This window comes from Phocoena sinus, chromosome 6, assembly GCF_008692025.1.
Source record: "Phocoena sinus isolate mPhoSin1 chromosome 6, mPhoSin1.pri, whole genome shotgun sequence".
NCBI lineage: Eukaryota > Metazoa > Chordata > Mammalia > Artiodactyla > Phocoenidae > Phocoena > Phocoena sinus.
Window position 1 is genome coordinate 4,842,481 of NC_045768.1, and position 27,446 is coordinate 4,869,926.

Genomic DNA, 27,446 nt, shown 5'->3' on the forward strand with positions numbered 1-27,446 from the left:
GCCATGTGTGGAGGTCAGTGTCACTCCTTCTGCCCCCAAATCATAGCAGACGACATGATGTCACTGCCAGCATGAATGCCCTTGGTCCCTGCTGCCGAAGAAAATCGGTTTGCATCGTGGGGAAGCGATGATTGTCAGAAATTCCTTCTGGTCAAACAAAGTCTACCTCCTTTGCCCGACACCTCCCGCCTTGCACAGCAAGTTTCCTCACTCTCTGTCCCTGTACCACGTGGTGGGTAGAATGAGATCCTGCAGTACCTCCACGTAGGCAGTGGTTAGTGGAGGGCCTCAGAGCCTGGAACTCACGTGCTGCCCTGAAGCCCAGCCTGGGGGTGAGGGGTCCCCCTGTGGTGGGCCCTTCTGCAGCTGCACACTGTCTGCCTTTCCGGGGGAGGCAAAGCACCCTTCAAGACCTCAGCGGCACAGTCCAGAAGCACTGGCATCCAACCAGCCCAAGGTGCTTTCTTTCAAGAGACTAGTGGACCAGCCTTCCTCACAGGGGCCCGGAGGGCCAGCCACACCCAGGACCTTGAGCTGCAGCAGTGCTGGAAATGTGTCTGGTCCAGCTGGAGACTGGATTCTGAAGACTTAGCATGAAAGAAGAAGAAGAGTAAAATGTCTTGTTGATGGTTTTTATTTAATTGCATATTGAAATTATAGTATTATGGATAATTTAGGTTAGTTTAAAATCAAATGTGGCTCTTGTTGTATTTCTATTAGATGGTACTGGCCCAGGGAGTCCATTGTCCTCTGGAGACCTAGATGGAGAGAGGGAAAGGTATGGTTTCTCTCTTGTCTTCTCCCTGGAAGTGGCTTGAACAACATTCTCTTAACCCAGATGACCCAAACTGAACCACCACAGCAGAGAAAGTTCTTGATTGAGTTGTCTCTGACTCACGTGTTGGCATTCCTTAGAGAATTGTATTAAAAATCAGTATAAAACCGTCCTGTCTACATCACTAATCAGATATTAACTCTCTGGTATTGGTTGAATATGGTAGTTGTTAGTTGTTGCAGAATTCATTCATTGATTCTTTTGTCTTTGTGTTTACTAACAATCATTTATTTATTTTCACTGTGTGCCGATTTCGGGGCTACGTGCCGGATTCCAAAATGAGTAAGATTTAATCCTGGGCCTCCAGGAAGCGTGTGCTCAAGCTCTCGTCCTGCCTTGCCCTCCCGCAGCAATGGAGGGAGGGTGCCCATACCTCTTCGTCCTCACCAGTGCTTAGTATTTCCTCTCTTTTCTTTTTATCCATTCTGGTGTGTGTGTGTCGTAGTATTGCTTCATGGTTTTAATTTATTGTTTCCTGATGACAAATAGAACTGAGCACCTTGTCGTCTGTTATTGGCCATTTGGATTTCATCTTTTGTGAAGTGTCTGTTCAATTCTGAATCTGCTTTTAATCCTTACCTGTTATGCAAGTAAAGCAAAACTGGTAGCTCTGTCGGAGTTGAGCCCAGATCCACAGTGAAGCCTGGGTTCTTCTGTAGGTGGCAGGGGCCCCCAGGCCTGGTCTCTTTCCTGCACCCCACCTCTTCTGCTTGCGCCCCGAGTCTCACTCTTCGGCACAGTCCCTGCTGGCCTGCCTCCAGCTCGAGGCAGCTGCGTGGTCCTCTAGCAGGTTTTTCAGTTGCTTATGGCCTTTGGCCTAACAGTTCCATTTCTAGGAGCCTATCTCAGGCAGGTGCTCAGAGGGCTAAGCCCGAGGGGGTTCTTCCATGTGCTGTTGTTTGAAGGGCGAGGGCTGGGAACCGGAACCGTCAGTCAGGAGGCTGGTGGCCTGCGTGTGGTTGGCCTTCCAGCAGAACATTATTCATATGGGAAAATGCCCACAGCATATCGCTCAGTTGGAAAAAGCAAGTCAGGGAGATATTTCAGCTCTGCCATACGTGGAGTTATGAGGGATTTTCACTTTCTAGATTATATATTTTCACAGTGCTTGGATTTTTATAATGAGGTTGTTTTACTTTTGTTACTGAAAAAAGAAAACAGGATATGCTTAATATTTCCATCAGCACCCACAGCAGCATCATAGCCATCAGTCGACTTCCTGAGCCAATGGGTGACATGAACAGATTTTCATGTCAGAAGAGCCTTTGGTGGTGCAGAACCAGAGAAATTATTTTCCCCGTTTTCCCTAACACGAATAGTTCTATATTAAGTAAGAAAGCGGGTCTTTTAATATGGAAGTTGTTGGAAAAATGAAGCATCAGGTTACTTTGCGCTCTACTAGGCTGGGATTATTTTTAGCCTTTGCCATACTGAGTGTTGGCAGAGGCTTGGCGGTGTTATCCCGTAACGGTAACGGGTGCCGTGCACTGAGCCTTTGCTGTATATCGGGTCCTTTGCGAAATGCTTCACATGCAGGTTCACGCTTAACCCTCGCAACAACCACCCAGGCAGGTCGGTCCTGTGGTTATGCTTGCTCCACAGGCGAGGCACCTTCAGCTCAGAGAGGCCACGCGGAAGTGAGAACACCAACTGCCTGCTTCCAGAGCCCGCGGGCCGCCTGCCGTGCCCGCGACCCACTCACTCTCGCGCTGTCTTTGTCTTTACGTCACAGTCTGTACGATTCTAGATAAGCAAACACACCTTTAAAAAATCTGAAGTCCTTATGTTTTAAAATAGTTCTTCCTAATGTCCTCGTGTCACTTCTCCACTCTAGTTGTCCTTTTAACACATTTGGGAAATGGTGTGGATGAAGGAAGCGGAAGTGTGCAACCAGAACTCGTGCGCGGATGAGCGGGCATCCTTCCAGTGCCCAGCTCTGCGCCCTGCACGCCGTCGGTACGGAGGATGAGCAGCCACCGTGTCTCCCAAGGGACTGTCTCAAAGTGTTATCCACCCCAACCCTGACTTTGTGGTCCCTTGTATGGTTGATACGTAGAGACTCCTCCCATCCGAGGCGAAATTAAGCCCTGACAGAAAGCACTGCTAAGTTGGGATCCCAGCTGCTGCTACAAATGACGTCTGAAAGGCCACTTGATGTGTACATTTGTCAGCACCAAGCAGAGATCGTTGTTAAGCCTGGCCAAGGGGCAAATTGAAAATTTAATAATGAAATACTGAACACCTGGCAGACTACTTGGAAGAAACTGGTTTGGCTTTGGTGTGTTTTTGGTTTTGCTTCAGACATGATTTTGTGAGCAGGCTACGTGCCTCTCCTCCAGCCCGTTCTCTCTCCCCCTGGGTAGAGAAGGACGTTCATCTGACAGCCTGTCTGCAGCCTGTGATGGTTGCCTGGGAGAGTGCTGCTCTTAGTAACGTCGCAGCCATTTCTACAGAAATTGATTGTGAGGTCATGTAAGCTTTCCTCCTCTGGCAGAAATGACTAGCAGATTGGTCATTGGGAGTTCCAGACCCTCCTTGGTATAAATGCCGTACTAAGTGGTGGTTAAGGGTTTTTCTTAAGTTCTATCCATGAGCTTTGAAGTTGTTCTGGCAGATTTGCTAGAACACAGTAAGATACACCAATTTAAAGCATCTCCATGGGAAGGAGGGCTTTTGTTTCCTTTGTTTAGGTATGGCCCTATCGAAAAGTGTGCAAGTCTGGCAAGCCCAGGTGTTGGGAGAGCAGCTGGGACTCAACCTTGCCCTTGGGGCTGCAGAGTGGCACAGACCCTTTGGAGAGTCATCTGGCAACATCCATGGAATGAGATGTGGTGTGTACTCTGTAGCCCATCGGTTCTAGTCACAGAAAGCTCTTGCATGTGCTCCAGAAGGCAAGTATGAGAAGGTCCATTGCCGTGTTGTTTATAAAAGCAAAAACGCTGAAAATGACCCAGTATTCACTGGCAGGGAGGGGGTAAGTAAAACTGCTATATGTGGAACTTCACAGAACTGAAAACAAAAGCACTTATATACACTTCACCTGGCCAAATGTCAGACCTACGACTAAGTGAAAAAGCAAGAACATAGGAATATTTACAATGAAATACCATTTAAGTTAACTTCACAAACCTATACATTAAACTGTACTTATAGATATAAACTATGACAAAATATAAGGGTTGAGGGACCCCTGGTGGCACAGTGGTTAAGAATCCGACTGCCAACGCGGGGACACGGGTTCAAGCCCTGGTCCGGGAAGATCCCACATGCCGCGTAGCAACTAAGCCCACGCACCACGACTACTTAGCCTGCGTGCCACAACTGCTGAACCCGTGCTCTAGAGCCCGTGAGCCACAACTACTGAGCCTGCGCTCTACAGCCCATGAGCCACAACTCCTGAGCCTGCGCTCTACAGCCCATGAGCCACAACTACTGAGCCCATGTGCCACAACTACTGAGCCCACGCTCTAGAGCCTGTGCACCACAACTACTGAGCCCGTGCACCACAACTACTGAGCCCATGTGCCACAACTACTGAGCCCGCGCTCTACAGCCCGTGAGCCACAACTACTGAGCCCACGTGCCACAACTACTGAGCCTGCGCTCTAGAGCCCACGAGCCATAACTACTGAAGCCTGCGCACCTAGAGCCCGTGCTCTGTAACGAGAAGCCACTGCAATGAGAAGCCTGTACACCACAACAAAGGGTAGCCCCTGCTCGCTGTAACTAGAGAAAGCCCCTGCGCATCGACGAAGACCCATCGCAACCATAAATCAATAAATAAATAATAAAATTTTCTAAAAAATAAGGGATGGATAAGCACAAAAATCAAAACCACGGTTACCCATCGTCGGGAAGAAAGATATGATTATGACGGAGCATGTGGTGGCAGCGGTGAGATTGCTAATGTTCTGCTTCTGGAGCCGTGCTGTCCGGTATGGCAGCCACCAGTCTCGTGTGCCTGTTTAATTACATTCCAATAAAAACTCAGTTTCTCGGTCACACTAGGCACATTTCAGTGCTTAATAGTCCGGTGACTGTCACGTTGGAGAGTGCAGATATTCCGTCATTGCTCACGCTTCTCTCTGATAGTCTGGGTTGGTGGAGGCATGGATTTGATGAATTTTCTGTAAGTTGTACATGTGTATGTATGAAATCTTTCCAAATTTTGTTTTAATTTCAGTACTAGAAAATATCTAAACACATACATTTACAACTTCCCAAGTGAAAAGTCAGAGAGTGGTCATTAAAGTCACCTGAAACTCTGTAGTAGTGTGAGAGCATCTCTTTAGCATTGCCCTCTACCCAAGATGATTGATACACATGAGGAATGTGACAAGAGGGGCAGGAAGTGTGTGTGGGGGGTACTGTTGGCAAGGTTACCCCACCTTTGCTTCCTTCCACTCTGCTGTCACTGGTCATTATAGTGCTTTATCAGCACTGAAACACATAATTTGAGTGACCTTGCAAGTCTCCTGAAACCTGTGTTGCAATCTGTGTTGCTGAGCTGTTGTTTCAAGGAAAAGGTGACAAGCAGCCTCCAAGTCAAAATCTTCCCTAGTTAGTGCTGCCCTTGATTTCCAGGCTTGAGGAGGCTGGCTGTCGTTACAAAGAACCCGCTTCCTCCACTTGACGTATCACATCTTGTGCTAGAGCTGGCTGTTTTGAGGCTGTTAAATACTTCAAGGAGAGAGATTTATGGGTGGATATAACACTTTCTTTAAATGCTGATGTGGATTCCCAGCTGTGCGCCAAGACTGACCAGAGTCTCAGGCTGTGCTTGGCAAAGCAGAGGTTGAGAGAGTATGTTGTGATATACTTCCTGGGCTCTGTTCGCTCTCAGGTGGAGGTGTCCTTACTTGACCCCTGGGTCATGATCAGGGGTTTTGGGGAGCCCCCATACCTTGTTTGCCTACCCTAGTTCCACCCTGGTCATGATGGCAGAGATGTGAATCTGGCCAGTCCCTCGGCCCCCTGCCTACCCATATAGCAACTCGGGGCAGCAGACCAGAGGAGGTGGAAGTTGGCTCGCCCAGCCCATGTCTCTGAACATTTTTGACCACCAAAGAAATCATGCATCCTGCCTTTACTTCCCCATTTGTGTCTCCTTTTCTTGCCCCGCTTTCAGTCTAGCTTGCCAGGGTGGAAGTCACACCTAACATCTGACTTGGGGAACCTGTCTGGCGAGGGATGTGCTGAGACTTTCGGGATGCTGAGGCCAGCATCCGAAGGAGGAGGATGGGGGCAGTGATAAGGCAATATGGAAGGAGGCACCAGAGAGGGACACAGATGAACTTCTGGTCAGGACTAAAGGAAGAGGAGAGGGGCATGTGTAAGGCCCTCAGTTCCTCGGGATCGTGGGTCAGATGTTCAGTGCTGCAGAGTATCCTGATTCAGATCTGTAAGCAGTTGGGAAATAAGAATTCAAAGTTTGGTCAGACTTGCTCCCCATCCAAATCATATAGTTAGGTTAATTAGCTCCCTGCGTTGAGCAGGCTCTGTGTGCCCAGCACATGGCTGAGTATCTCACCACGCTGCCCACAAGCCGCATCTCATTTAACCTACATCACATCAGCCGTTTCTAGAACAATGTTATCAGCCCCATTTTCCAGACAAAGAAACTTAAGACTTGGAGAGGTGCCGCTGAAGTCTGTTAACTCAAACAGACTGACTGCAAAGCTCACCCTCTTAACTACCACATGAATTATTAGACTGGTCACATCATTTCAAAGTATAAAGAAGGAAGTATGAACTGTACATGGGGCCCACCCTGCTTGGGTGGGGAAGGGGAAGAGGGGAGCTGGAGCAATCACACCATCCCAGTTTACCTGCTTTGAATCCCAGGGGTGATACAGCGTTTGAGGACTGGTGCTGAGAGCCCCTCCGACCCTGCGTTGAGCCGTTCCAGGTGAGGAGAGAGGTGCATGAGCTTCCTGTGGATTTGTGTCCACACTGGGGCTCTAAGAAGGGCTTTCTGCAGTTCTGGCCAGCAGACAGACAGCTGTGAAGCTGTGTTTGGTTTGACTCCACTTGTGAACGAAGGTCAGGCCCTGGCTTTTTCTCTTTGGTCCAGAGTGCAGTGGGTTCCTAGATAATTGCAAAGGGCAGATCGTTTATCTGATCCTGCCTGCCACCTGGAAGGTCTTTGACAAAAGAATTGAACTTTGGCCCTATTAAGTCATATGCAACACTAGTAGACACAGTGACATACCTGTAATACAAGGTGCTGTGTCATTTATTTGGAAGGTTTTTTGTTTTTTGGTTTTTTCATACTTAATTGCTGGGAAAATTGAAAGGGAGTGTATTTTTTATTTTAAAAATACAGATAGGGGACTTCCCTGGTGGTGCAGTAGTTAAGAATCTGCCTGCCAATGCAGGGAACATGGGTTTGAGCCCTGGTCTGGGAAGATCCACATATCGCGGAGCAGCTAAGCCCGTGAGCCACAACTGCTGAGCCCACACTCCACAACTACTGAGCCCACGCACTGCAACTCCTGAAGCCCGCGTGCTGCAACTGCTGAAGCCCACACACCTAGAGCCCACGCTCCACAAGAGAAGCTACTGCGATGAGAAGCCCGCGCACAACAATGAAGAGTAGGCCCCGCTCACCACAACTAGAGAAAGCCTGCGCGCAGCAACAAAGACCCAATGCAGCCAAAAAAAAAAAATACAGATACTTCTTTTTCCGTTGCATAGGATCACGTTCTCCCTAATTTTCAATCAATTTCAAGTATTTCCTGTGAATTTCTGACATTGCCTAAAGAAGCAGTCCTTTTTGTGGGGTTTTTTTTTTTTTGGCTCCATTGGGTCCTTGTTGCTGCACGTGGGCTTTCTCTTTTGCAGCAAGCAGGGGCTACTCTTCGTTGTGGTGCCCAGGCTTCTCATTGCGGTGGCTTCTCTTGTTGTGGAGCGCGGGCTCTAGGTGCGTGGGCTTCAGTAGTTGTGGCACACAGGCTTCAGTAGTTGTGGCTCGAGGGCTTTAGAGTGCAGGCTCAGTAGTTGTGGCGCATGGGCTTAGTTGCTCCGCAGCATGTGGGATCTTCCCGGACCGGGGCTCGAACCCGTGTCCTCTGCATTGGCGGGCGGATTCTTATTGACTGCACCACCAGGGAAGCCCTCGTGGGGTATTTTTTCGTTGGTTGGTTTGTTCATTTGTTGAATTAATGTTTCCTGAGCATCTTCTATGGGCCAGGTACCATGTTAGCACTGGAGATGCAGGCTTGAACAAGGCAGGTACAGCCTTCAGCGAGTTTGCATTCTTGTGAGGAGATAAACACATAAATAAATAATTCAATAAGATGGTTTCAAACACTAGAAAGTGCTGTGGTAAATGGCGGGTGGTAAATGAAGGAAGGCTGCTCACTGGGTTAGTTTTTTTTAACAGCTTCATTGAGATATAATTCACATAACATGACTCCTTTAAAGTGTAGAATTCAAGTTTTTTTTTTATAGTAATTCACTGGGTTGTATAATGGTCACCAGATGCTAATTTTAGAACACTTTTAATCCCCCACCAAAAGAAACCTCTTACTCACTAGCAGCCCCTCTGCATCCCTCTCCACTCTCTTCAGTCTTAGGCAACCATTAATCTACTTTCTATCTCTATAGATTTGCCTGTTCTGGACATTTCAGATATATGGAGTCATACACTGTGTGGTCTTTGTGACTGGCCTCTTTCACTTAGCATAATGTTTTCAAGATTCATCCACGGTATAGCATATCAGTACTTCACTTAAGTGTAATTTTATGCCTAAGTATTTTATTCTTTTTGATGATTGTGAATGGAAGCTTTTTAGCCATTCGTTTTTTATATGTTCCTTGCTAATGTATAGAAATACTGATTTTTTTTTTTTTTTTTTTTTTTTTTTTTGCGGTACGCGGGCCTCTCACTGCTGTGGCCTCTCCCGTTGCGGAGCACAGGCTCCGGACGCGCAGGCTCAGCGGCCATGGCTCACGGGCCCAGCCGCTCCGCGGCATGTGGGATCCTCCCGGACCGGGGCACGAACCCGTGTCCCCTGCATCGGCAGGCGGACTCCCAACCACTGCGCCACCAGGGAAGCCCTGAAATACTGATTTTTGTATATGATCTTGCATGTGATTTTGTATATCATCTTGTATCCTGTGAGCCCACTAAATTTGTTTATTAGTACTAGTAGTTTCTTAGTGGATTGCTTGGGATTTTTCATATACAAGATTATGTCATCTACAAATAGAGATAGTTTTATATCTTCCTTTCCAATCTGGATGGCTTTTATTGGAGTAAGAGAGTACAAAATTGAATGACAGTAGTAAGAACGGACACCCTCATCTTGTTCCTGATCTTGGCGAGAAAACACTTAGTCTTTCACTGTGTCCCTGAGGGTTTCAAACACCTTAGTTCTGTTTCAGTCTCCACTGCCAGCTCTGAGGCCTTACCCATGTCACTTGTTGCAGTTCCCTAAACCAGAAAACGAGAAGTTTGATTCAAAAGGGCCCTTCCTTTCCAGTTCTTACATTCGGCACTTCTGTGATTCTACTTTGGTATTCTTTCATCTTAGCTGGTTCCCTTGGACATTGGTTAGATCATCAGACAAACTCTATAAGGACACTTGGAAGTATTTTCACGTTCATTTTCCAAAGCCATTTTGACTGCTTTCAACCCAGACTAGATGGAAATTGCAAAAATTGAAACATGCAAGCAGAAATGGTTAATGGATCCATATTTCCTTTTCTTTGTAACCCTGAACAGCTAGGGAGAAAGATTTGTTTGAGGACGGTGATCATTTCCACAAAAGGTCAAAGAACCACAGCTTCTTCCCACTGTACCTCTAAAAATCATTACCTTCTTTGTTTTCAGACTCTCAGCGTTCTCATCTCTCCTCCTTCACCATGAAGCTGATGGACAAATTCCACTCACCCAAAATCAAGAGAACGCCATCAAAGAAGGGAAAACCAGCTGAGGTGTCTGTGAAGATTCCAGAGAAGCCTGTGAACAAAGTAAGCTGACTCTCTGGGTGTTTCTCCTGGCCTTCACCTGCTTTGAGCAATGAGTTTGTGCTGTTTTTTAAGTTTATCCCCTGGGGATGGAACTTTCAGTACAGAACAGCTATTCCGTAGCATTCCACGGCTCCAGGCGGAGCTTTCATTGTCCCTGTGGAATATGAACCTTTAGGATGGTTGAGTGTTTCTCCTGTTAATCAGTCAAGCTTGGTTGGCTAGAGCAGTTCTTTTCCAGCTGTGTCATCCTCTGGGCATTTAAAACAGCTCAGCTCGTCATGTTCACACTCCAGGATGCTGCCTCTGTGCCCCAGAGAGGCCCACGTTGCCCACACGTACTCTCTCTCTCACACACAGACACACACACACACACACACACGCACGCACACACACATATTCGTGATGTCCAGAACATCCATCATTCGGCTTTAGGGCCCATGCTCTGAAACTTGCTAAACCCTTGAAACCCAGCCAAAGATGTCCTCAAACACCAGTAACCTCAGCAGGGCCAGTCAAGCCAGATGTGTTGGAACAGCTGTTGGTTTTCATCAACCCTTCCCTTCAGCCTAAAACGGCCATTTCAAGCTCTGTAGGAATCCAGGTTTCCTCTCTTCCAGGAGGCAACAGACAGATTTCTACCAGAGGGCTACCCTATCCCCTTGGATCTGGAGCAGCAGGCAGTAGAATTTATGTCCACCAGTGCTGTGGCTTCCAGGTCTCAAAGGCAGAAGGTCAGTGTGATGTTAAGAACAATTGGGTTTGCCTTGCCCTCTACTGCAGAATCCTGGCCCATGGTTTTGGGGATGGAAAAAAAATCTATTGCAATATCATTGTGTTCAGCTGGGTGGCAACTGTGGGCTTAATTGTTCAGGAAACAGTCCAAGGAGCCTTGGATAAATGTAAGAGTTTATCCAAGCCCCCGTGGCCTTTGGAGAGAGCTCAGTACTCCATGGCGAAAGCTCTGGGATTTTTGGGATTGGTTTGGGTGTGCTGCTTGGGTCCAACGGGTTCGGGGGAAGCGGGTGAGTCTCATCTCTTAAGACCAGCTGTTCTTTCCTTGAGTTGCTAAGATGATCTGGATAGTTGTGAAAAGGAAGGGCATCTAAAGTGTAAGGTACTCTGTTAACTGTCTCCCGAGACTCGTGAGTGTGATGATACTGTGCGGAACCAGCGCTCTCAGAGCCAGGGACACCTTTTGTGCCGCTAACACGTACCAAGCCTTTTTTTAGCCCCATGTTATGTGCTTTACACTCGTTCTCTCACTTAATTCTCATTATAACCCTGGAAGGTGGAAACTTACCTTGCAGAAAAGGAAGCTGGGAGTATGGAGATATTAAACGTTTGCGCAGAGTCACACAAAGAGTAGTGATGCTGAGATTTGAACACAGGCCATCTGACATCAAGTCGAAACTCTCTCGATGCTACAGTTACTCTTTATGAAAGTCAGTTTATTTTTTAGTATCTAAGAAATGTAATGTTAGCTCCCACACGTAACTGAACATAAAAACAAAATTAAACTCAGCAGTGTAAGATAAAGACAAGCCTCGTAGATAAGTAGATTCTGAACCCTTCAGTGACTGTCCACAGTGTAGTTTGTAGAACTGTTGTCACAGCTGTCAATTTAATGCCACTAGCAAACACTACCCTGTTATATAAACACATAACTCTTGAATTTTACAGTGTATCTACTTTTGTTTTTATGTTGACCAGCAGAATATCTTAAAAGTCTAGTTAAAAGTGGAGAAAATAGGTTTTAAGTCCAAAGTCTTTGTTGAATAATCGTTTTTCCTGCCCCATCTGTTAAGGAAAAGAGGCTATAGAGAGCAAGAATGAAATATATGGTGTTTGCCAGATTGATCTAAATTCCAGATTGAAGAAGAGTAATAAAGTGGAAGATTTGGTCTGTACCACAATTATTTTTTATTGCAATCTGTTTAGCAACCCCTTGGAACTGGGTTTTATATTAAATGCCAGGAAGAGTGTCACTTGTCATCTGACACTAGTCCAGGCAGCCCGGAGTAAAATGATTTACTAACCACTGTGTTTTGCTAGTGAACTCTGATAAGAAACTCTTTCAGCCGCTCACTTCTTGGAATTTTTTCCCCCTTTCTTCATCACTCCAAGAGAGGTCATAGGGGAAATTTGATGCTCAAGTACCCTTTCCTTAGTGGGGGTTTCTGCAAACTCCAGGGGACATTTGGCAATGTCTGGAGACATTTTTGGTTGTCACAACTAGGAGATTGAAGCAGGTGCTACTGGCATCTGTTGGCTGGAGGCCAGGGATGCTGGTAAACATCATACAATACAGAGCACAGCAACCCTGCCTCCCCCCACACCCCAACAAAGGATTTTCTGTCCTAAAATGTCAGTGCCATGGCTGAGAAACTGTTCTCTGGGAAGGAACTATAGATGTGATCTTCACCCAGGGAAGAGTGTTACCCTGGTTTCTGGTCATTGCCCTTTAAGAAGGGTTGAATTACTGTGCTCTGCCCCAGGCCACCTGCATGAGACAAAGTGAGTATAAACCCCTGGTGGAGGCCCACAGTCAGAACAGGAAGTGTTGGGGAGTCTGCCAGGGTGTGTGAACTTAGCCGACTCTGTCATTTGCCATCATCCTTAATTATCACTTACTAGCTGTCTTACGACTTAGTATTTCCATATATATTCTCATTTTCCCCAGGTTATTACATGGGAAATTGCAACTCAGGTAGACAGAAATAGATTTGGATCCATCTACAACTTACCACAGGTCTCTCTTTGCCCGGGCCCTATCCTGGGTGATTTCACGCGCCGTCTTACTTACTCCTCACCTTGACCATGTGCACAAGCTTTCGCTCTTCCCAGTATACAGAGAGCGTGGGCTCTGGCCCAAGTTTTCTTAATCAAAATCTCTTTCTCCCTTAATTTTATGAAGTGCTTCCATATGCATTCTCACCCAGCCCCCCGCACGAACCTGTTTAGAGCACCCAGGGCAGGCGTTTTTCTCCCCGTTTCGCAGATGAGGAGCCTGAAGCCCAGCAGTGCCTTTGGGTCGAGGCCCTTCCCCAGCACCACTGGCCTCATGTAGTTTCCAGGTTTGTCTGCACCAGTGGTGGCATCTAACCCCTGACGCAGGAGCTGGTGTGCAGGTGGATGCAGCTGCCTCTCTGAGGCCTCGGCCTCAGGTTCCCTGTTCGGTCTGGGTGTCTCATTATAAACTCTTCCGACTGCTGGCTGTGTTTTGCGAGAAGCCATAGTTTAACAGCTGATGGGCTAGGGGAATGCACAGCGTTCAGAGGCCATTAATTCTGGGAGTGGAATTTGCTGGAGAGTTAATGGATGAAACCTGACTCTGCTAGGTTGTCGGCTCCTTTATTAGGAGCCCAGGGCAGCCCCGCTCTTCAGCGGCTCATTTGATCTCTCTGCAAATGACAGGAGAGTTCTCTTTTTTTCTGTGAAGTGCCTTGCCGCTTTTGGACGGCTCCCATCTCCAGATTAGTCCCTTTCTCCCTAGCAAACCTCGTGACACATTTTCTTAAAACGTTTCCTGCTTCCCCCCCACGTTTTGTCACTGCTGGCTCCTTGCACGTCCTGATGTGCTGAGATGGCAGTGTCGTAGCCAGAGTCCTCTTGCTCAACTGGCCAGAGTGGTTTTAGTCACATTTGATGTCTGCAAGGCACCATGAGTTCCTTCATACTGAGGTTCCTCTCAGCCCTGTGTAGGCCATGGCGAAGCAGAGCGCTCTGGGCCACGAGATGGAGAAGTAAGTGCCTGGCTCTTGGAAACACACAGTAAATAAACGTGTCAGGTAGTGAGAAGAGAAAAATAAGTGACAGCAAAGAGGCCACAGTGATGGAGATGGAGAAGGGGTGTCTTTTTCCTCCCTTGGAGAAATATATCATGGTGGTCTACAGGGTACCTCTTGGGAAGTGCCCCCATTGAGACAGATCAGATCGGGTTTTTGAAAGTTGTCTGACGAAAGGAGCTAATTACTTCTTGATTCCATTTATATATTTTTCCTTTGATATTCCCATAAAATCCACTATTGAAATTTTTTATTTAAAATGACATTCCTCATTATTTTAAAAGAGCTGGTGTTCAGAATCATAATCACTTTTCATTGTGTATCACTTTTTTATATATTTATATAGTTGGTTTGTTTTTTTTTTTGCGGTACGCAGGCCTCTCACTGTTGTGGCCTCTCCCGTTGCAGAGCACAGGCTCCGGACGCACAGGCTCAGCGGCCATGGCTCACGGGCCCAGCCGCTCCGCGGCATGTGGGATCTTCCCAGACCGGGGCACGAACCCATGTCCCCTGCATCGGCAGGCGGACTCTCAACCTCTGCGCCACCAGGGAAGCCCTTATATAGTTTTAAATCTACTTTTTCTAGAAATTATCTTCTTGTTCTCGGTAGTTTTTATTTGAATATTCTCTGGACCTCAGAGAGCCCACAGGTGGCAGTTTTCCTCATACGTACCACTCTTAATTTGCCCTGGACGTGTAATCAATTCTACTTGAGTAGATTATCCATTTTTGGATTTATCCATTTTATAGATTATTCTTGATCTCCCTTTCCCTGCCAGCCAGCTGGGACCTGGGTTGTTGACATTAGGGTCAGTATAAGGAGAGGTTGGAGAAAGAAACCAGAGGGGTGTGTTTATCCACTGTCTGTGCATTCAAGGTATCCCACAGTCAAGGAGAAAAGATTTGGGTGTGGTTATGTGAGTGCTGGGAAGTACAGGACTCTGTGTTTTATTTTCCTCCTAGGTGGGCTTTCCTCAGGGGCAGAGGGACCCTGTGTGCTGTTAGCACATATGCTGCAGGAGTAGTGATTGAATCGTTGCCATCTGTCCAGCTTCTTCACCTTTTCACCCCAGCACGTCCCGCCCCTTCTAACCCTAGGGTTTCCAGGTCCTTTGGGAGAGCCATATCATTTCATTGAGAGGGGCTGCGTCTCTGGTCAAATGTGGGAATCTAGTGAGGAGTCCTGGGAGAGTGGATTTTGAGCACTAATGCCTCTGACCAGTCTTACACAGCCCCTAGGACCTTGAAAGGCCTTGATTTGACTTACTGGATAGATACACACGTTGGGACTTAACTGTTGGTTCTGTAAGCATCCTGCAGCCATCAGCAAATTAGTCCTCACTACACTGACTGAGTTTAGTGGTGATATCTCAGTGTGATTGAGGCGGAGACCCCAGGGCAAATCAGTCTCTGTCCGGGGAGGGAATTAGGAATATCTAAACAACCTTTCTCAGTCAGCCCCTTCTTCTTCCTTCAAGTCTAGCCTCTGTATCCTGATTGCAATCCTTAGAAAAACAATTTGGCTTGCTTTCTGCGGCAAGAAGCCTTTTCCATTGGTGTCAATCTCAAACTAGTTTGCAGGAAATTTTATTTTATTTATTTTAAAATTGCTCCCTTTAATCTCTCTCCTCCCTCCTTACTCTTAACGTTTCCTTTCAGAACCTGAGCTGGCTGGAAGAGAAAGAGAAGGAGGTTGTCAGTGCCTTGCGCTACTTTAAGACCATTGTGGACAAAATGGCTATTGATAAGAAGGTACTGGAGATGCTTCCAGGGTCTGCCAGCAAGGTGCTGGAGGCCATCTTACCCCTGGTGCAGAGCGACCCTCGAATTCAGCACAGGTGAGTTGCTCTGGGCTGTGTCAGAGCAGTGGAGGCCTAGTGGCACCTTGGTTCAGGGGCATTTCACACTCAGTGTTTCTAGGACCAGTGAGGAGTGCCAGGAGGAAAAGGAGCCCTCCCACGCCCTGCCCCCACCCCTACCCCACGGCTATCGCTTGGTATTCTTCCAAGGTTGAGGTCATCATTGTTACTCATGAGGCCTCAACACTGAGGAAGATCGCCACCATTGCTAGGGATGTAGCCACAGTGTAAGTCTGTGGTTATTTTTTCGTACTAGCCAGCTCATTGGCAATAATCACATTGATTTGGACCCATTTTTCCCAGTACCCTATGTTAACCATAGTTTATTATGACATTAAATCCTGCCAATATCTAACCTATTGGAGACCTTGGCTGCTTAGATTATTAGACCAAAAGAGGTAGAGAAGAATCCCATTAGAGCATGGATTAGTGAAACATTTAATTGCATCAAGCCAGGTCCTCCCAAACAGCACCTGGATTCATTGGAAGCCAGGTACGGAAGTGTAGTCAGCTTTTGTGGAGTAATGCTTTTATTGCTAGAGTTCGTTTTCCTCTGAAAGGTTAGTGAGCGGCTTGCCCCTGTGTTTGTTGTTAAATACAGAAAGGAAAGCAGTATTAAATGTAATCTTCAGCGAGAGCCTATCAGGAGCTTCTTCCTGAGAGGCTGTCAGATGCCTGCTGGCTTTGTTTTTCTTCCCTGGTACCTGTTCGGGATAAACATCTCTCTGTTTCAGTTCCTCAAGATGGTTTAGTGTCCTTGCAGCCCCATGAGGCTAAGCTTTTGTAAACTGCTTTCAGAACTTGACAGTGAAGTGCATAGTTTTCTTCTTCTGGGAGATAAAACAGTATCTTTATTTCCAAGAAGCTCTCTGCCCTGGAGCTTCTGCTGACCCCTGTGGATGGTGGTCTTTTGGCTGGAAGCCCACTGAAGCCACTTGGCGGGGAAGGATAAGGCGTTGGTAGGGCTTTCCCCTGCTCTGTCTTCACGTTCCAGGCCAGGCTGCTGTCATGTACAGGAAGCCTCTGAGGAAGCGAGTCCCTTTGGCGCCTTGTTCAGTTGCTCCACATGGAGGACTCTGTGAGACCAGCACCACGCTTTTCCAATAGGTAGCCCAGTGCCCAGCTTGTAGACAGGCCCGGTGCTGTTCTCCTTTGAGGGAACGTGCTTAACGGTATGCTGGGTTTCAGACGCACAGGTAGCTCTTATGAAATGCTCTCATACACTTCTCATGGGACAGGCCTACCGTGGGAGAGTTCAGATCTGAAAGAATCAGCGCCCCCACTGTACGACAGTGCCGATTTGATGGTACCAAGTGGAAGCTCTGTTTGACTTTGAAGGAGGGAGACTTACAAGAGAGTTTCACTTCCTGGGGGAGGATATGCTGCAGCTGGACCTGAAGGAAGGGCAGGATTTGAATGGGCAGTGGGGGCGGGAGAAGGAGAAGAGCAAAGGAACTGAGGCCAGCGGGCACAGTGTGCCCGGCAGGGACGAGACCAGCCGTCCTGTGAGCAGAGTGTGATCACACCAGGGCGCCGACCGGCGGCGCTGTGGGAAATGAGGGCGGATCCCCTCACGTGCCAGGCCTCTTTGGGAGCGTCCAGGACAGTCACCTTCACTGAGCCCTGTAACAGCGTTGACAGGGCGCTGCTGCTAGGACTGTCGCTTCCTGCAGTGTCAGCCAGCAACTCTGCTTGGGAAGTTACTTTCTAGACATGCAGGCTCTGGAAGAATTGACCGAGTAATAGGACAATGGTCTGGGGCATTTTTTTGTCCATGGGGAGGTTTTATAATTACTTTATAGTTGACAAAAATCACTTGCTGTCTATAACAGTTTTCTAGAGGGGAAAGGAGAAATGCCTGGGTGTGGCCATAAGGAATAATGATTTCTTTTTTTTTCTTTGTAGTCCTTTGGCTAATACCCTTTAAGGGATTTGATCCTCCTGAAATTCTTCCAAAGCCCGTTGATGATACTTTTATTGATCTCCCTGAGATGATCTAAAATGCTCCTCAAATGTTTCTTTTAGCTTCCTTCCATCATCTCATCCTCCTGTGCATTTGTTAGCTGAGAGGGTGTTTTCCTGCCTCTTCTCTGTGGGTTGGGCCCTAGCAGGTAGGCTCTTCGCCACGCTCCCCTAGGTTCCAAGGGCAGTGGTGACAGACCTGTGAACAAGCAGCTGGCTGTTCAGTGTGGGCAGTGAATGGAGGCTTCTCCTGGTGGTGGAACATTCAGAGATGTTTGAGAGCAGGGTCCCTGCTTGCCCTCAGTGCAGACAGCTTTGCTCCATTTCAGAAACAGACCAACGACTGGTCCGCTGGACATTTTGATGGTACAAGACCCTCCTTCCTTTTTTAATGTCCTTCCCGTGACAGTAAGACACAGGAATATTCTTCTTGCAAGCTCACAATGTGAAGGGTGGACACAATTACCAACATTTTTAGGTGCTTTCAGGGAAATGTTAACATCCAGTGCAGGTAGGAATTAAGTATCACGTAAAAGTGACCCCTCCCACCTCTTTCATTTAATAATTGCGGGTGGGAGGCCACAGTCTTTGTTTCAAGAGGCCTAGCCTGGGGGCTTCCCTGGTGGCGCAGTGGTTGAGAGTCCGCCTGACGATTCAGGGGACACAGGTTCGTGCCCCCGCCCGGGAAGATCCCACATGCCGCGGAGCGGCTAGGCCCGTGAGCCATGGCCGCTGAGCCTGCGCGTCCGGAGCCTGTACTCTGCGACGGGAGAGGCCACAACAGTGAGAGGCCTGCGTACCACAAAAAAAAAATAAAATAAAATTTAAAAAAAAAAAAAAAAAAAGAGGCCTAGCCTGGCCTTGCCAGGGAGGAGGAACAGAACTGCTAGAAGCACACCCCCCTTCAGGACGACGCCATCTATGGTCCGGCCCCCCGGCAGGTCTGCAAGTTGTGTTTTATTCTCTCGGTCCTCCTTCGGAAGAGAATAGGTCTGACACCAAACACTTTTCATTTGTATCGTCCTCTAAAGCAGCCAAACCCTGGCTTTCTTGGGGTTCCTTTTGTAAAGTTTTCTTGTTTTTAATGGGGCTTGAGGAGCTGCTTTCATTCTTTCTGACTCTTCTTTCCTCCTGCCGGAACATGCACGGAGCCGAGTGAATGGCTAAGTAGAGACTTCAGACCTCCTGGAAATTCTCTTCCTCCTTACCTGATTCTGAAGAGCTTCTCATTAGAGCATTGTTTGGTTCAGGCTTTTTTTTTTTTTTTTTAATGTCTTTGTTTTTAGAACCTGTTTTAATCATATCTTACAATATTATATATTTTTCTCAAAATTATATTTTTGGGGAAAAAGTATATCTTTGGCTCCGAAATGTCTGCCTCATTCTTTTTTTTTTTTTTTTTTAGTGGAGGAGGTAGCATCCCACATATTTTCTGCATTTTTGCTCTACCTCTATTGTAATACATAATATTTAAAATGGCAAAATAATCCTTTCCATAAATCCTAGGGAAAAGTATCTTTAGTTGTTTAAAAATATGTGGAAGATATAAAACTTCTTCATTTTGGCCTCCACTCTACAGTCGTCGGGGCCTCCAGATGTGCTCAGGGCTTCTGTTTTGAGTTGTTGGTGTCACATTGAAGTTGGTACCTCCTCCCCCCACCTACCGTCACCACAGGTCACCTCGCCTCTGACTTGTCCTCCTTAAAATACTCCTCATTAGTGCATTCCTCTGACATCTCAGCCATGGTTTATTGCAGGGGATGGTGAAGCTGAGCCCATGTTAGAAGGAATTCTAGTAAATTTCAGATCTCTTTGAGCTCATGTTTAAAGACGGTTCCTTGGGACTTCCCTGGCAGTCCAGTGGTTAAGGCTCTGCACTTCCATGGCAGGGGGTGCAGATTCGACCCCTGGTCAGGGAACTAAGATCCAAAAAAAAATTTTTAATAGAAATAAAGGCTGTTCCTTTAAAGGATCCTGCCTGCTAAAGTTCCACAAACCTGTTGACTCCTTGTGACACAATATAACATGAATTTTTATCTAATTCAGAGCAAGAAGTGTACAACAGTCTGACCTACTAGAAGGAGAGGAAGATGAGGCACTCCTTGAGAGATGTTATCAGCATCTCGTGGAGGATGTGAAGTTTGAAAATGCATATTAACTATCATGGTGGAATTTTTATACATTATATATGAGAAATGAAAAAAATTTTATAGCAGACTGGAAGATAAAGCTCCACAAAATCTTCATGGGATGTGAGGAAATAGATTCAGGGAGGAAAAGTTTATTAAAAGGATGGGATGTGAGGAAATAGATTCAGGGAGGAAAAGTTTATTAAAAGGATGGGATGTGAGGAAATAGATTCAGGGAGGAAAAGTTTATTAAAAGGATGGGATGTGAGGAAATAGATTTAGGGAGGAAAAGTTTATTAAAAGGATGGGATGTGAGGAAATAGATTCAAGGAGGAAAAGTTTATTAAAAGGATGGGATGTGAGGAAATAGATTCAGGGAGGAAAAGTTTATTAAAAGGAGGTGCAGATCTTACAGAAAGAAGGATTGAGAAACCCTAGTCACTGAGAAACTAGTTCTCTGCTAAACAGATGACGTAAAGTGATGGTCATGCTTTAGATTTTTAATATTCTTTTAAAAATCTTCTTCTACCTCTAGCTCAGCCCTCTCCTCCTGCTATAGCCGAGTGTACCAAAGTCTCGCCAACCTCATTCGTTGGTCTGACCAAGTGATGCTAGAAGGTGTGAACTCAGAAGATAAAGAGATGGTGACAACTGTGAAGGGGGTCATCAAAGCCGTGCTGGACGGAGTGAAGGTACGTGCAGGTTCCAGATGGTCCTCATCAGGGGCTTGGAGCACCCTCCCTGCTGGGTGTTTGTCACACGAGAACTTGTGCCTGAACTTTGTACATTAGAGTGCACGTCTTCCAGTGTTTCTGCTGTTGGGTGCTGCCCTGTCCCACAGCTGTTTCTCCGTGGTACAGGTGACTCTTACAGGAATATAACCTTTGGACTACTCGTCCTGATAGTTAGAAAAGCTTCCAGAAGCAGTCAGCCTTTACTGGGCCTTGTGTTAAATCTACAGGTAGTCTTTATACTACAGCTCTGGCTGTGCACGCTCGCCAGCTAGATGAAGTCCAGTGGAAATTGCTTTTGCACTGACTTTTAGCAAAACTCCCAGCATGTCAACTGCTACCTTTTCATGTTCTAAGAACTTCTGGGATTCTTAGTAGAAAAGCAGGATTGACGTGAGTAAGAAATGAAACTAACTGTACTTGAAATCCATGATGTGGTCTGTGAATTTACTACCCAGGGAAGTCAGAGATGGCATAATAGGAAATTATGAATCATCGTTACGGCGGGAAGTGAAGTCCTTGGAGGTTCTGGAATTGAGGTCCAAGGGACAAACCTTAATTGAGAAAATAAGTCCCAGTGGATGAGGAGCAGGGCAGGATGTAGAGCGTGAAACAGTGAGATCCTGTGGGTTGGGACGGGGCTGTGAGCGGTGGGAATGGGAGGCCGGATAATGTAGTGGAAAGCGGGCTAGACTAGAGTAGAGCCCAGCTAGATTGGAATCCCAGGTTCACCACTTACTAGTCTGTGAACTTGAGCAATTTACTCAAGTGCTCCGTACCTTAGTTAACTCATCTACAAAATACATGCAGTTGTGGTACCCTGTGTCATGGGGTTGTAGGAAGGATTAAATTAGTTAATACATATAAAGCTTTTAGAACGATGCTGGGCATACTAAACACTCAGATCTTAGCTGCTGTTTATTATTAATTATGTGGTGCTAGATGTATGCTTTGCAAACAGGTCTCTTGGCTTGAAAAACTGTGTTCTCTTCCTTTCTAGACCCTCCAGTACAAAACTGTGGCCAAGGTACTTACCCTAGGTCCAAACAATTCCTTCCCCACTCAACCATGCCATTAGACTCCTGAATGCTGCCTCCTTGGATTGACATTCCCCAGAAGCTCTGGAGAGTAGAATAAGGACCCCCAACGGGTAAAAATTACAGATGGGAGCCTAAGAAAGCATTGCTGGACATTACACACTCCTCCGGAATGAACCGCGTTGGCTGATGCGGTCTGGGCGGCTCCCCACGTCCAATACTGTGTGAACAGGGCTGCTGTGTCTGCTGGGGCTTTATGGAGCTCACGTAGAGGGAGGCTTGACTGGGCGGCATCACAGCGTGTCCTCTGACAGTTCCCCGTTCTCTTCACTCCCCACGGTTACTAGGTCACTAGGTCCTGCACGATCGGTTTTGGCTGGTGAGACTTAAGGATGTAGCCCAGGGTGGCTGCTGTGTGGGACCTGACGTTGCTTTCCAGACCTGGCGCCCAGTCACACATTCTCCCATTCCAGCCTCCCGGCCGCTCTCTGAGGTCAGCAGGGCAAGTGAGACGTGACCTGGGTCCCACTTCACCATCGCGGGGTGTGCGCTTCGGGCTCGCCTCACCTTGCTCTTCCTGTCCAGACTTCTGGAAATGCTGTTATTGACAAGTGTTGTTTTTCAGGTGACATTGTTAAGGCTTCCTTCTACCAAATTGATTATAATTAGATGTTTCGAAACAAGTCAGAACATCCAAAATAGAAGAGAGGGAGTTAAGCGTGAAGCTTTGTGACATTCCCGAGTGCACTTCCTTTATGGAATCATTAATGTGCCACTGTATCAGCTGAAAAATTGTCTAAAAGAAAAGTTTCTCACATTTTTCAAATTGACCAGGATAAGAGAGGGGGAGGGAGAGAGAAAGCGAGAGACACCTATTGATTATGAACCTGTCAGCGTCTGAACTTTTCCAGAATTGTTTTTAAAATACTGTAACCAGAACAAAGATTCTCTAGGTGAGGAGCTCTGTACGTTAAATTTTGTTTCATTTATTCAAGAAGCGTTTATTGAGAAACTCCTGTGTGCGGGGCAGCGTGATAGAATTGGGAATATAGTGATAAACAAAACTGGCACCGTCCCTGACCTGATGGAGCTTAGAATCTAAAGGCGGAAAAGGACAGCAATCAAAAACTTGTAATTGTATAATTATAACCAGGACTGGTGCTATAAAGGAAGAATGGCGTGTGGTCTTACTTGGGTGTAGGGGGGACCTTCAATTTCAGGGTGATCAGAGACACTGCCCCAGGGAGAGACAGGCAGGCTAAAGCCTAAAGGATGAGCAGGAGCTGGCCTGTGTCGCTAGGAGTTTTTCATAGTTGGAGTCAGTCAAGGCCACAGGGACGATTTAGACACTGTAATGTCGGCGTTTGCTGTTAAGGTCTCAACTGTAATCATAGCTAACGTGTATTACCCACTTAATGCTTATAACGACCTCCAAGGTGGGTGTGATCCCCTGCTTCACAGATGTGGAAACAGTCTCAGGCAGACCAGTAGTCAGTAGTCAGTGGCAGGGGCATGATTCACACCCAGGCCTGCTGGACCCCAGACCCTGTGTTCTCACCATCACCCTCAGCTGCCACCCACAAGGAGGAAGATTCATGGTTCGGCCCAAGGGATTCAGTGTGTCTCCCCTCCAGACCAGCTGGCCTCCAGCCGCTCTCACTGTCCCCATCAGGCTCTCACTGTCCCCGTCAGGCTTAGGACACCTTATAAGCTCCTGTCCTCATGGTGTGAGGGAGCTTCAGTGGGCTGGGAGGGACAGGACTGTGCAGAGGTGAGCTACATCCATGAGGGTGTCATCATCCCACTTGGAGGGAAAGTGTTGGCATGTTCCTGTAAACTGACTCACCATCTTCCAAGTTACTCATTCACTTGTTAAATGGAATTTTGCTTTTGAGGGTTGTAAAAGTGTTGTAAAGCAGGATTACTTTGTTTTTGTCCCTGAATGTGCAGTACCATCTATCATTTAAACCCCCATGTAAATGCCACTTGTTAGCTCTGTAACCTTGGGCAACTTAACTCAGGTCGAAGGATGGACCTCTCTTACTATCTAATCTGACCCAGGCAGGTGCTTTACCAATGGGAGCCTGAGACTCAGATGGTCATGACCGTCTGGAAGGAATTCAAAGGCCCTCACTTTCCCTTTGCTGTAGGAACCACCTCCAGCCTAGGTCTTGGCTGTTGGAGGACTGAGCTTCTCAAGGTCAAACAGATACACGAGTTTGTCCTTTCAAAACCAAGACCGCAACTCTTCCTAATCTCACCTTTTCAGCTTTTCTTCTTATCTCAGATGTACAGCTTCTTAACCCATCTCTCTGGACTCTGCTTTACCATCTCTGCAGACCTTCTTGGATCTCCCTTCTAAGACCTCCAGTCTCTTCCCCCACAACACACACATGCACGCGCGCGCACACACACACACACGTTTTTTAATTGGAAGAAAAAAAAACACTGACCTGGGGGGAAACTTTGGAATACTTGCAGTTCTGTCATTTAACCATCACCACCCAAAAATTGGGCTTGTATACCAGATTCACCTTGAATAGCAGGAATATTTTGAAAGAAATATTTTCCTGACTGTATCAGTTAGGGTTAGACTTGACTGCAAGAAAATCCAGAATAATACTGGCTTCAAAAGATAGAACTTTATTTCTCCTTCACGTATAAGAAGCCTACAGATAGGCAGACAGTCCAAGGCTAGCGTGGCATTTTCACAAAATGGCCAGGGATGTGGTCTCCTATCCTGCTTTCCCACCATCTTCACACATGGATTCCACCTCATGGTCCAAAATGGCTGTTACAGTCTCCATGAATTATGACTCCATTCCACCTAGCCAGGAAGAAAAGAGAGTAGGAAGTTGTGGCTTCTCCATTTAGGGGTGCTTCCTCAAAGACCTCACAGAACTTTCACTTAACATTTTATTGGCCAGAACTTGGTCATATGCCCAAGTAAAATTCTGTTAATAAGGAAGAGCAGATACTGTGGGGCAACTAGCTATCTCTACCACACTGACATCTCAGATGAGCCACCTCTTTTATTCCTTGATCAGCCTATTTTAAAATTCTTATTTATGGGCTTCCCTGGTGGCGCAGTGGTTGAGAGTCCGCCTGCTGATGCAGGGGACACGGGTTCGTGCCCCTGTCCGGGGGGATCCCACGTGCTGCGGAGCGGCTGGGCCCGTGAGCCATGGCAGCTGGGCCTGCATGTCTGGAGCCTGTGCTCCGCAACGGGAGAGGCCACAACAGTGAAAGGCCCGCGTACCGCAAAAAAAAAAAAAGAATTCATTCTCATTTATGATGAATTTCAGACATTTGCAAAAAAGAGAACAGTATAATGTAGCCCCATCACAGAACTTCCACAGTTGGCCAATCTTGTTTCTTCCAGACCTCTTCCTACTCCCCTGGATTATTTGGAAGCGAGTTCCAGGCATCATGCCCATTCACCTGTAAATACCTTAGTGCATATCTCTAGGATAAGGCAAACTTTTTCTGTAAAGGGCCAGGTAGTAAATATTTTAGGCTTCTGGGGCTACACATAGTCTCTACTGCATATTGGTCTGTTGCATATTCTTTGTTTGTTTTAATTTAATTTTTTTAAGCAAAGCATTCTTACCTTGAGGGCCTTACAGAAGCAAGCCCTGGGCTGGATTTGGCCTTCAGGGTATAGTTTGCTGTTTTCAAACAGTTTGCTTTTCAATTTCAGATCCAGATAAAGTCCAAACACTATAACTCATGAATATTTGTCTAAAGTTCTCCCTTCTCTGTATTTTTCTCCTTGCAACTTGTTTTTTTTTAGGGAAGGATTGTTTCTCTGAGAAGTCTCCCACACTCTGGTTTTGCTGATTACATCTATGCAGTGTTATTTAACATGTTCCTCTGTCCCTTGAGTTTCCTGCAAAACTAGGCTGAATCAGGTTCATGTTTTTGTATCTAGAAGAATGTTTCCTAGGTGCTGCTGTGCACTTCTATCTAGAGGCATCTTTCCTTTTTTGATGTTAATAGCCGTTGATGGTTATTGCCTAGATGGGTTAATTCCTTGGAGTTGTAAAATGATGACATTATAATTCTTTCTGCCATCCCTTCCTCATTCCTTAGCTGGAATACACTAAAAGAGACCTCCCCTTGTCAATCAAGGTTATCCTGTGTTATAATTCTCAGGGGGAAAGGCAGGATCAGTGCTTAATTCCTTCCTTCATTTACCAGTTATCAAAATGAGTGTTTCCTAGTATCATCTAACATGACCATTGGATTGAGGTTTGGGGGTTTTTTTTAATTTATTTATTTGTATTTATTTATTTTTGGCTGTGTTGGGTCTTCGTTGCTGTGCACAGTCTTTCTCTAGTTGCGTCGAGCGGGGGCTACTCTTCATTGGGGTGTGCGGGCTTCTCATTGCGGTGGCTTCTCTTGTTGCAGAGCACGGGCTCTAGGCACGCAGGCTTCAGTAGTTGTGGCGCACGGGCTTAGCTGCTCTGTGGCATGTGGGATCTTCCCGGACCAGAGCTCGAACCCGTGTCCCCTGCATTGGCAGGCAGATTCTTAACCACTGAACCACCAGGGAAGCCCTGGATTGAGTTTTTTAATATAGCATTCTGAACTCAGGGATGTAAATAAACATAGTTTATATGTCCAGTCCATTGCAGTTATCCTTATTGATGCTCAAGTCCCATCTTTGAACAGTGACAGCTTCTTCGGATTGTTTCCTGAGTTCATTTTGACGTGGCCCCAGAAGTCTTTGATCGTTTTCTCACTTTGGGATATGAAAAGGTGTTCCAGGTTCATCTTGTACTCACTTGTGTGTGTATGTGGTAATAGCTTTATTGAGATATAACGCCCATACCATACAGTTCACCCAGTTTAAAACGATTTAGTGATTTTTAGTATATTCACAGAGCTGTGCAGCCATCACCACAGTCAACTTCAGAACATTTTCATTGCCTCAGAAAGTAACCCCATACCCTTTGTACTCTCCCCATACCCTGCCCCCATTTCTCTCCATTACCCCAGCCTTAGGCAGCCACTAATCGAACTTTCTGGCTCTATAACTTTGCCCCTTTCTTTTTTTTTTGACCATGTCACACAACATGCGGGATCTCAGTTCCCTGACCAGGGATCAAACCCACGTCCCCTGTAAAAGCGTAGAGTCTTAACCACTGGACCGCCAGGGAAGTCCCTAAACTTGCCTCTTCTAGATACTTCATATAAATGGAATCATATACTGTGGGTCCTTTTGTGACTGACTCCTGTCACTTAGCATAATGTGTTCGAAGTTCATCCGTGTTTTAGCATGTATCAGTACTTCATTTCTTTTTATTGCCAAATAATATTCCATTACATGGATATACCACATGTTATTTACTCGTGGACATGTGGACATCTCAGTTGTTTCCAAATTTTGAGTAATGCTGCTGCAAACACTCGGGTACATGTTTTTGTGTGGATGCATGTTTTCATTTCTCTTGGTTACACACCTAGGACTGCAGTTGCTGGGTCATATAATATCTCTGTGTGTGATCTCGTAACAAGCTACCGGACTATTTTACATCCCTACCAGCAGCACGTGAGGGTTCCAGTTTCTCTACATCCTCACCAGCACTCGTTATCACTGGCTTTTTCTGATGTAGCCATCCTAGTGGGTGTGAAGTAGTATCTCACTGTGGTTTTTGATATTCGTTTCCCTGATGGCTAATGATGGTGAGCATCTTTTCATGTGCTTATTGGCCATTTGTATATCTTATTTAGAGAAATATTTATTCAAGTCTTTTGCTTAGTTTTAAATTGTGTTATTTATCTTTTTTTTATTATTGAGTTATAATTACCTTGTACATTTCTTACCACCGACCTGGAATCAGCCATTCCTTTAAGGAGCTCTGGTTCCCTTTATTGGGGAATGATGTTTAGAGACCTCACTCCAGGGTTCCTCATTGCTACTCATTGATCACATGTTTAGTTTCTTTAAGAGAAAATACATCTTGAGTTTATACTGGTTTTTACTTAACCTCATCAAGCTTATATCTTAATTTTCTTCCCCCCACACTGAAAATCCCTGTTTTAAAAAATATCAACATTTGTTTTTGACTCATTTTGTTTTTTCACAATACAAACACAACAGTCTCAGAATAACAGTAACCACCTCCA

General features: G+C 46.3%; 1 protein-coding gene across 10 annotated transcripts in view; it reads left to right on the forward strand.

Annotated features, from left to right (window-relative positions):
* The window catches only part of RAPGEF1 (Rap guanine nucleotide exchange factor 1), a 141,879-nt gene that overhangs the window by 61,276 nt on the left and 53,157 nt on the right, over nt 1-27,446 (forward strand). For 5 of the 10 annotated variants that reach the window (XM_032634308.1, XM_032634301.1, XM_032634300.1 and 2 more), the window contains exons 2-5: nt 9,672-9,811; nt 10,429-10,542; nt 15,256-15,434; nt 20,082-20,238. In XM_032634308.1, the coding sequence (XP_032490199.1) occupies nt 9,672-9,811; nt 10,429-10,542; nt 15,256-15,434; nt 20,082-20,238 (590 nt within the window). Of the gene's footprint in view, nt 1-6,679; nt 6,744-9,671; nt 9,812-10,428; nt 10,543-15,255; nt 15,435-20,081; nt 20,239-21,760; nt 21,808-27,446 lie in introns of those variants that run through there. The other 5 variants (XM_032634310.1, XM_032634306.1, XM_032634305.1 and 2 more) reach the window with 3 other exon arrangements.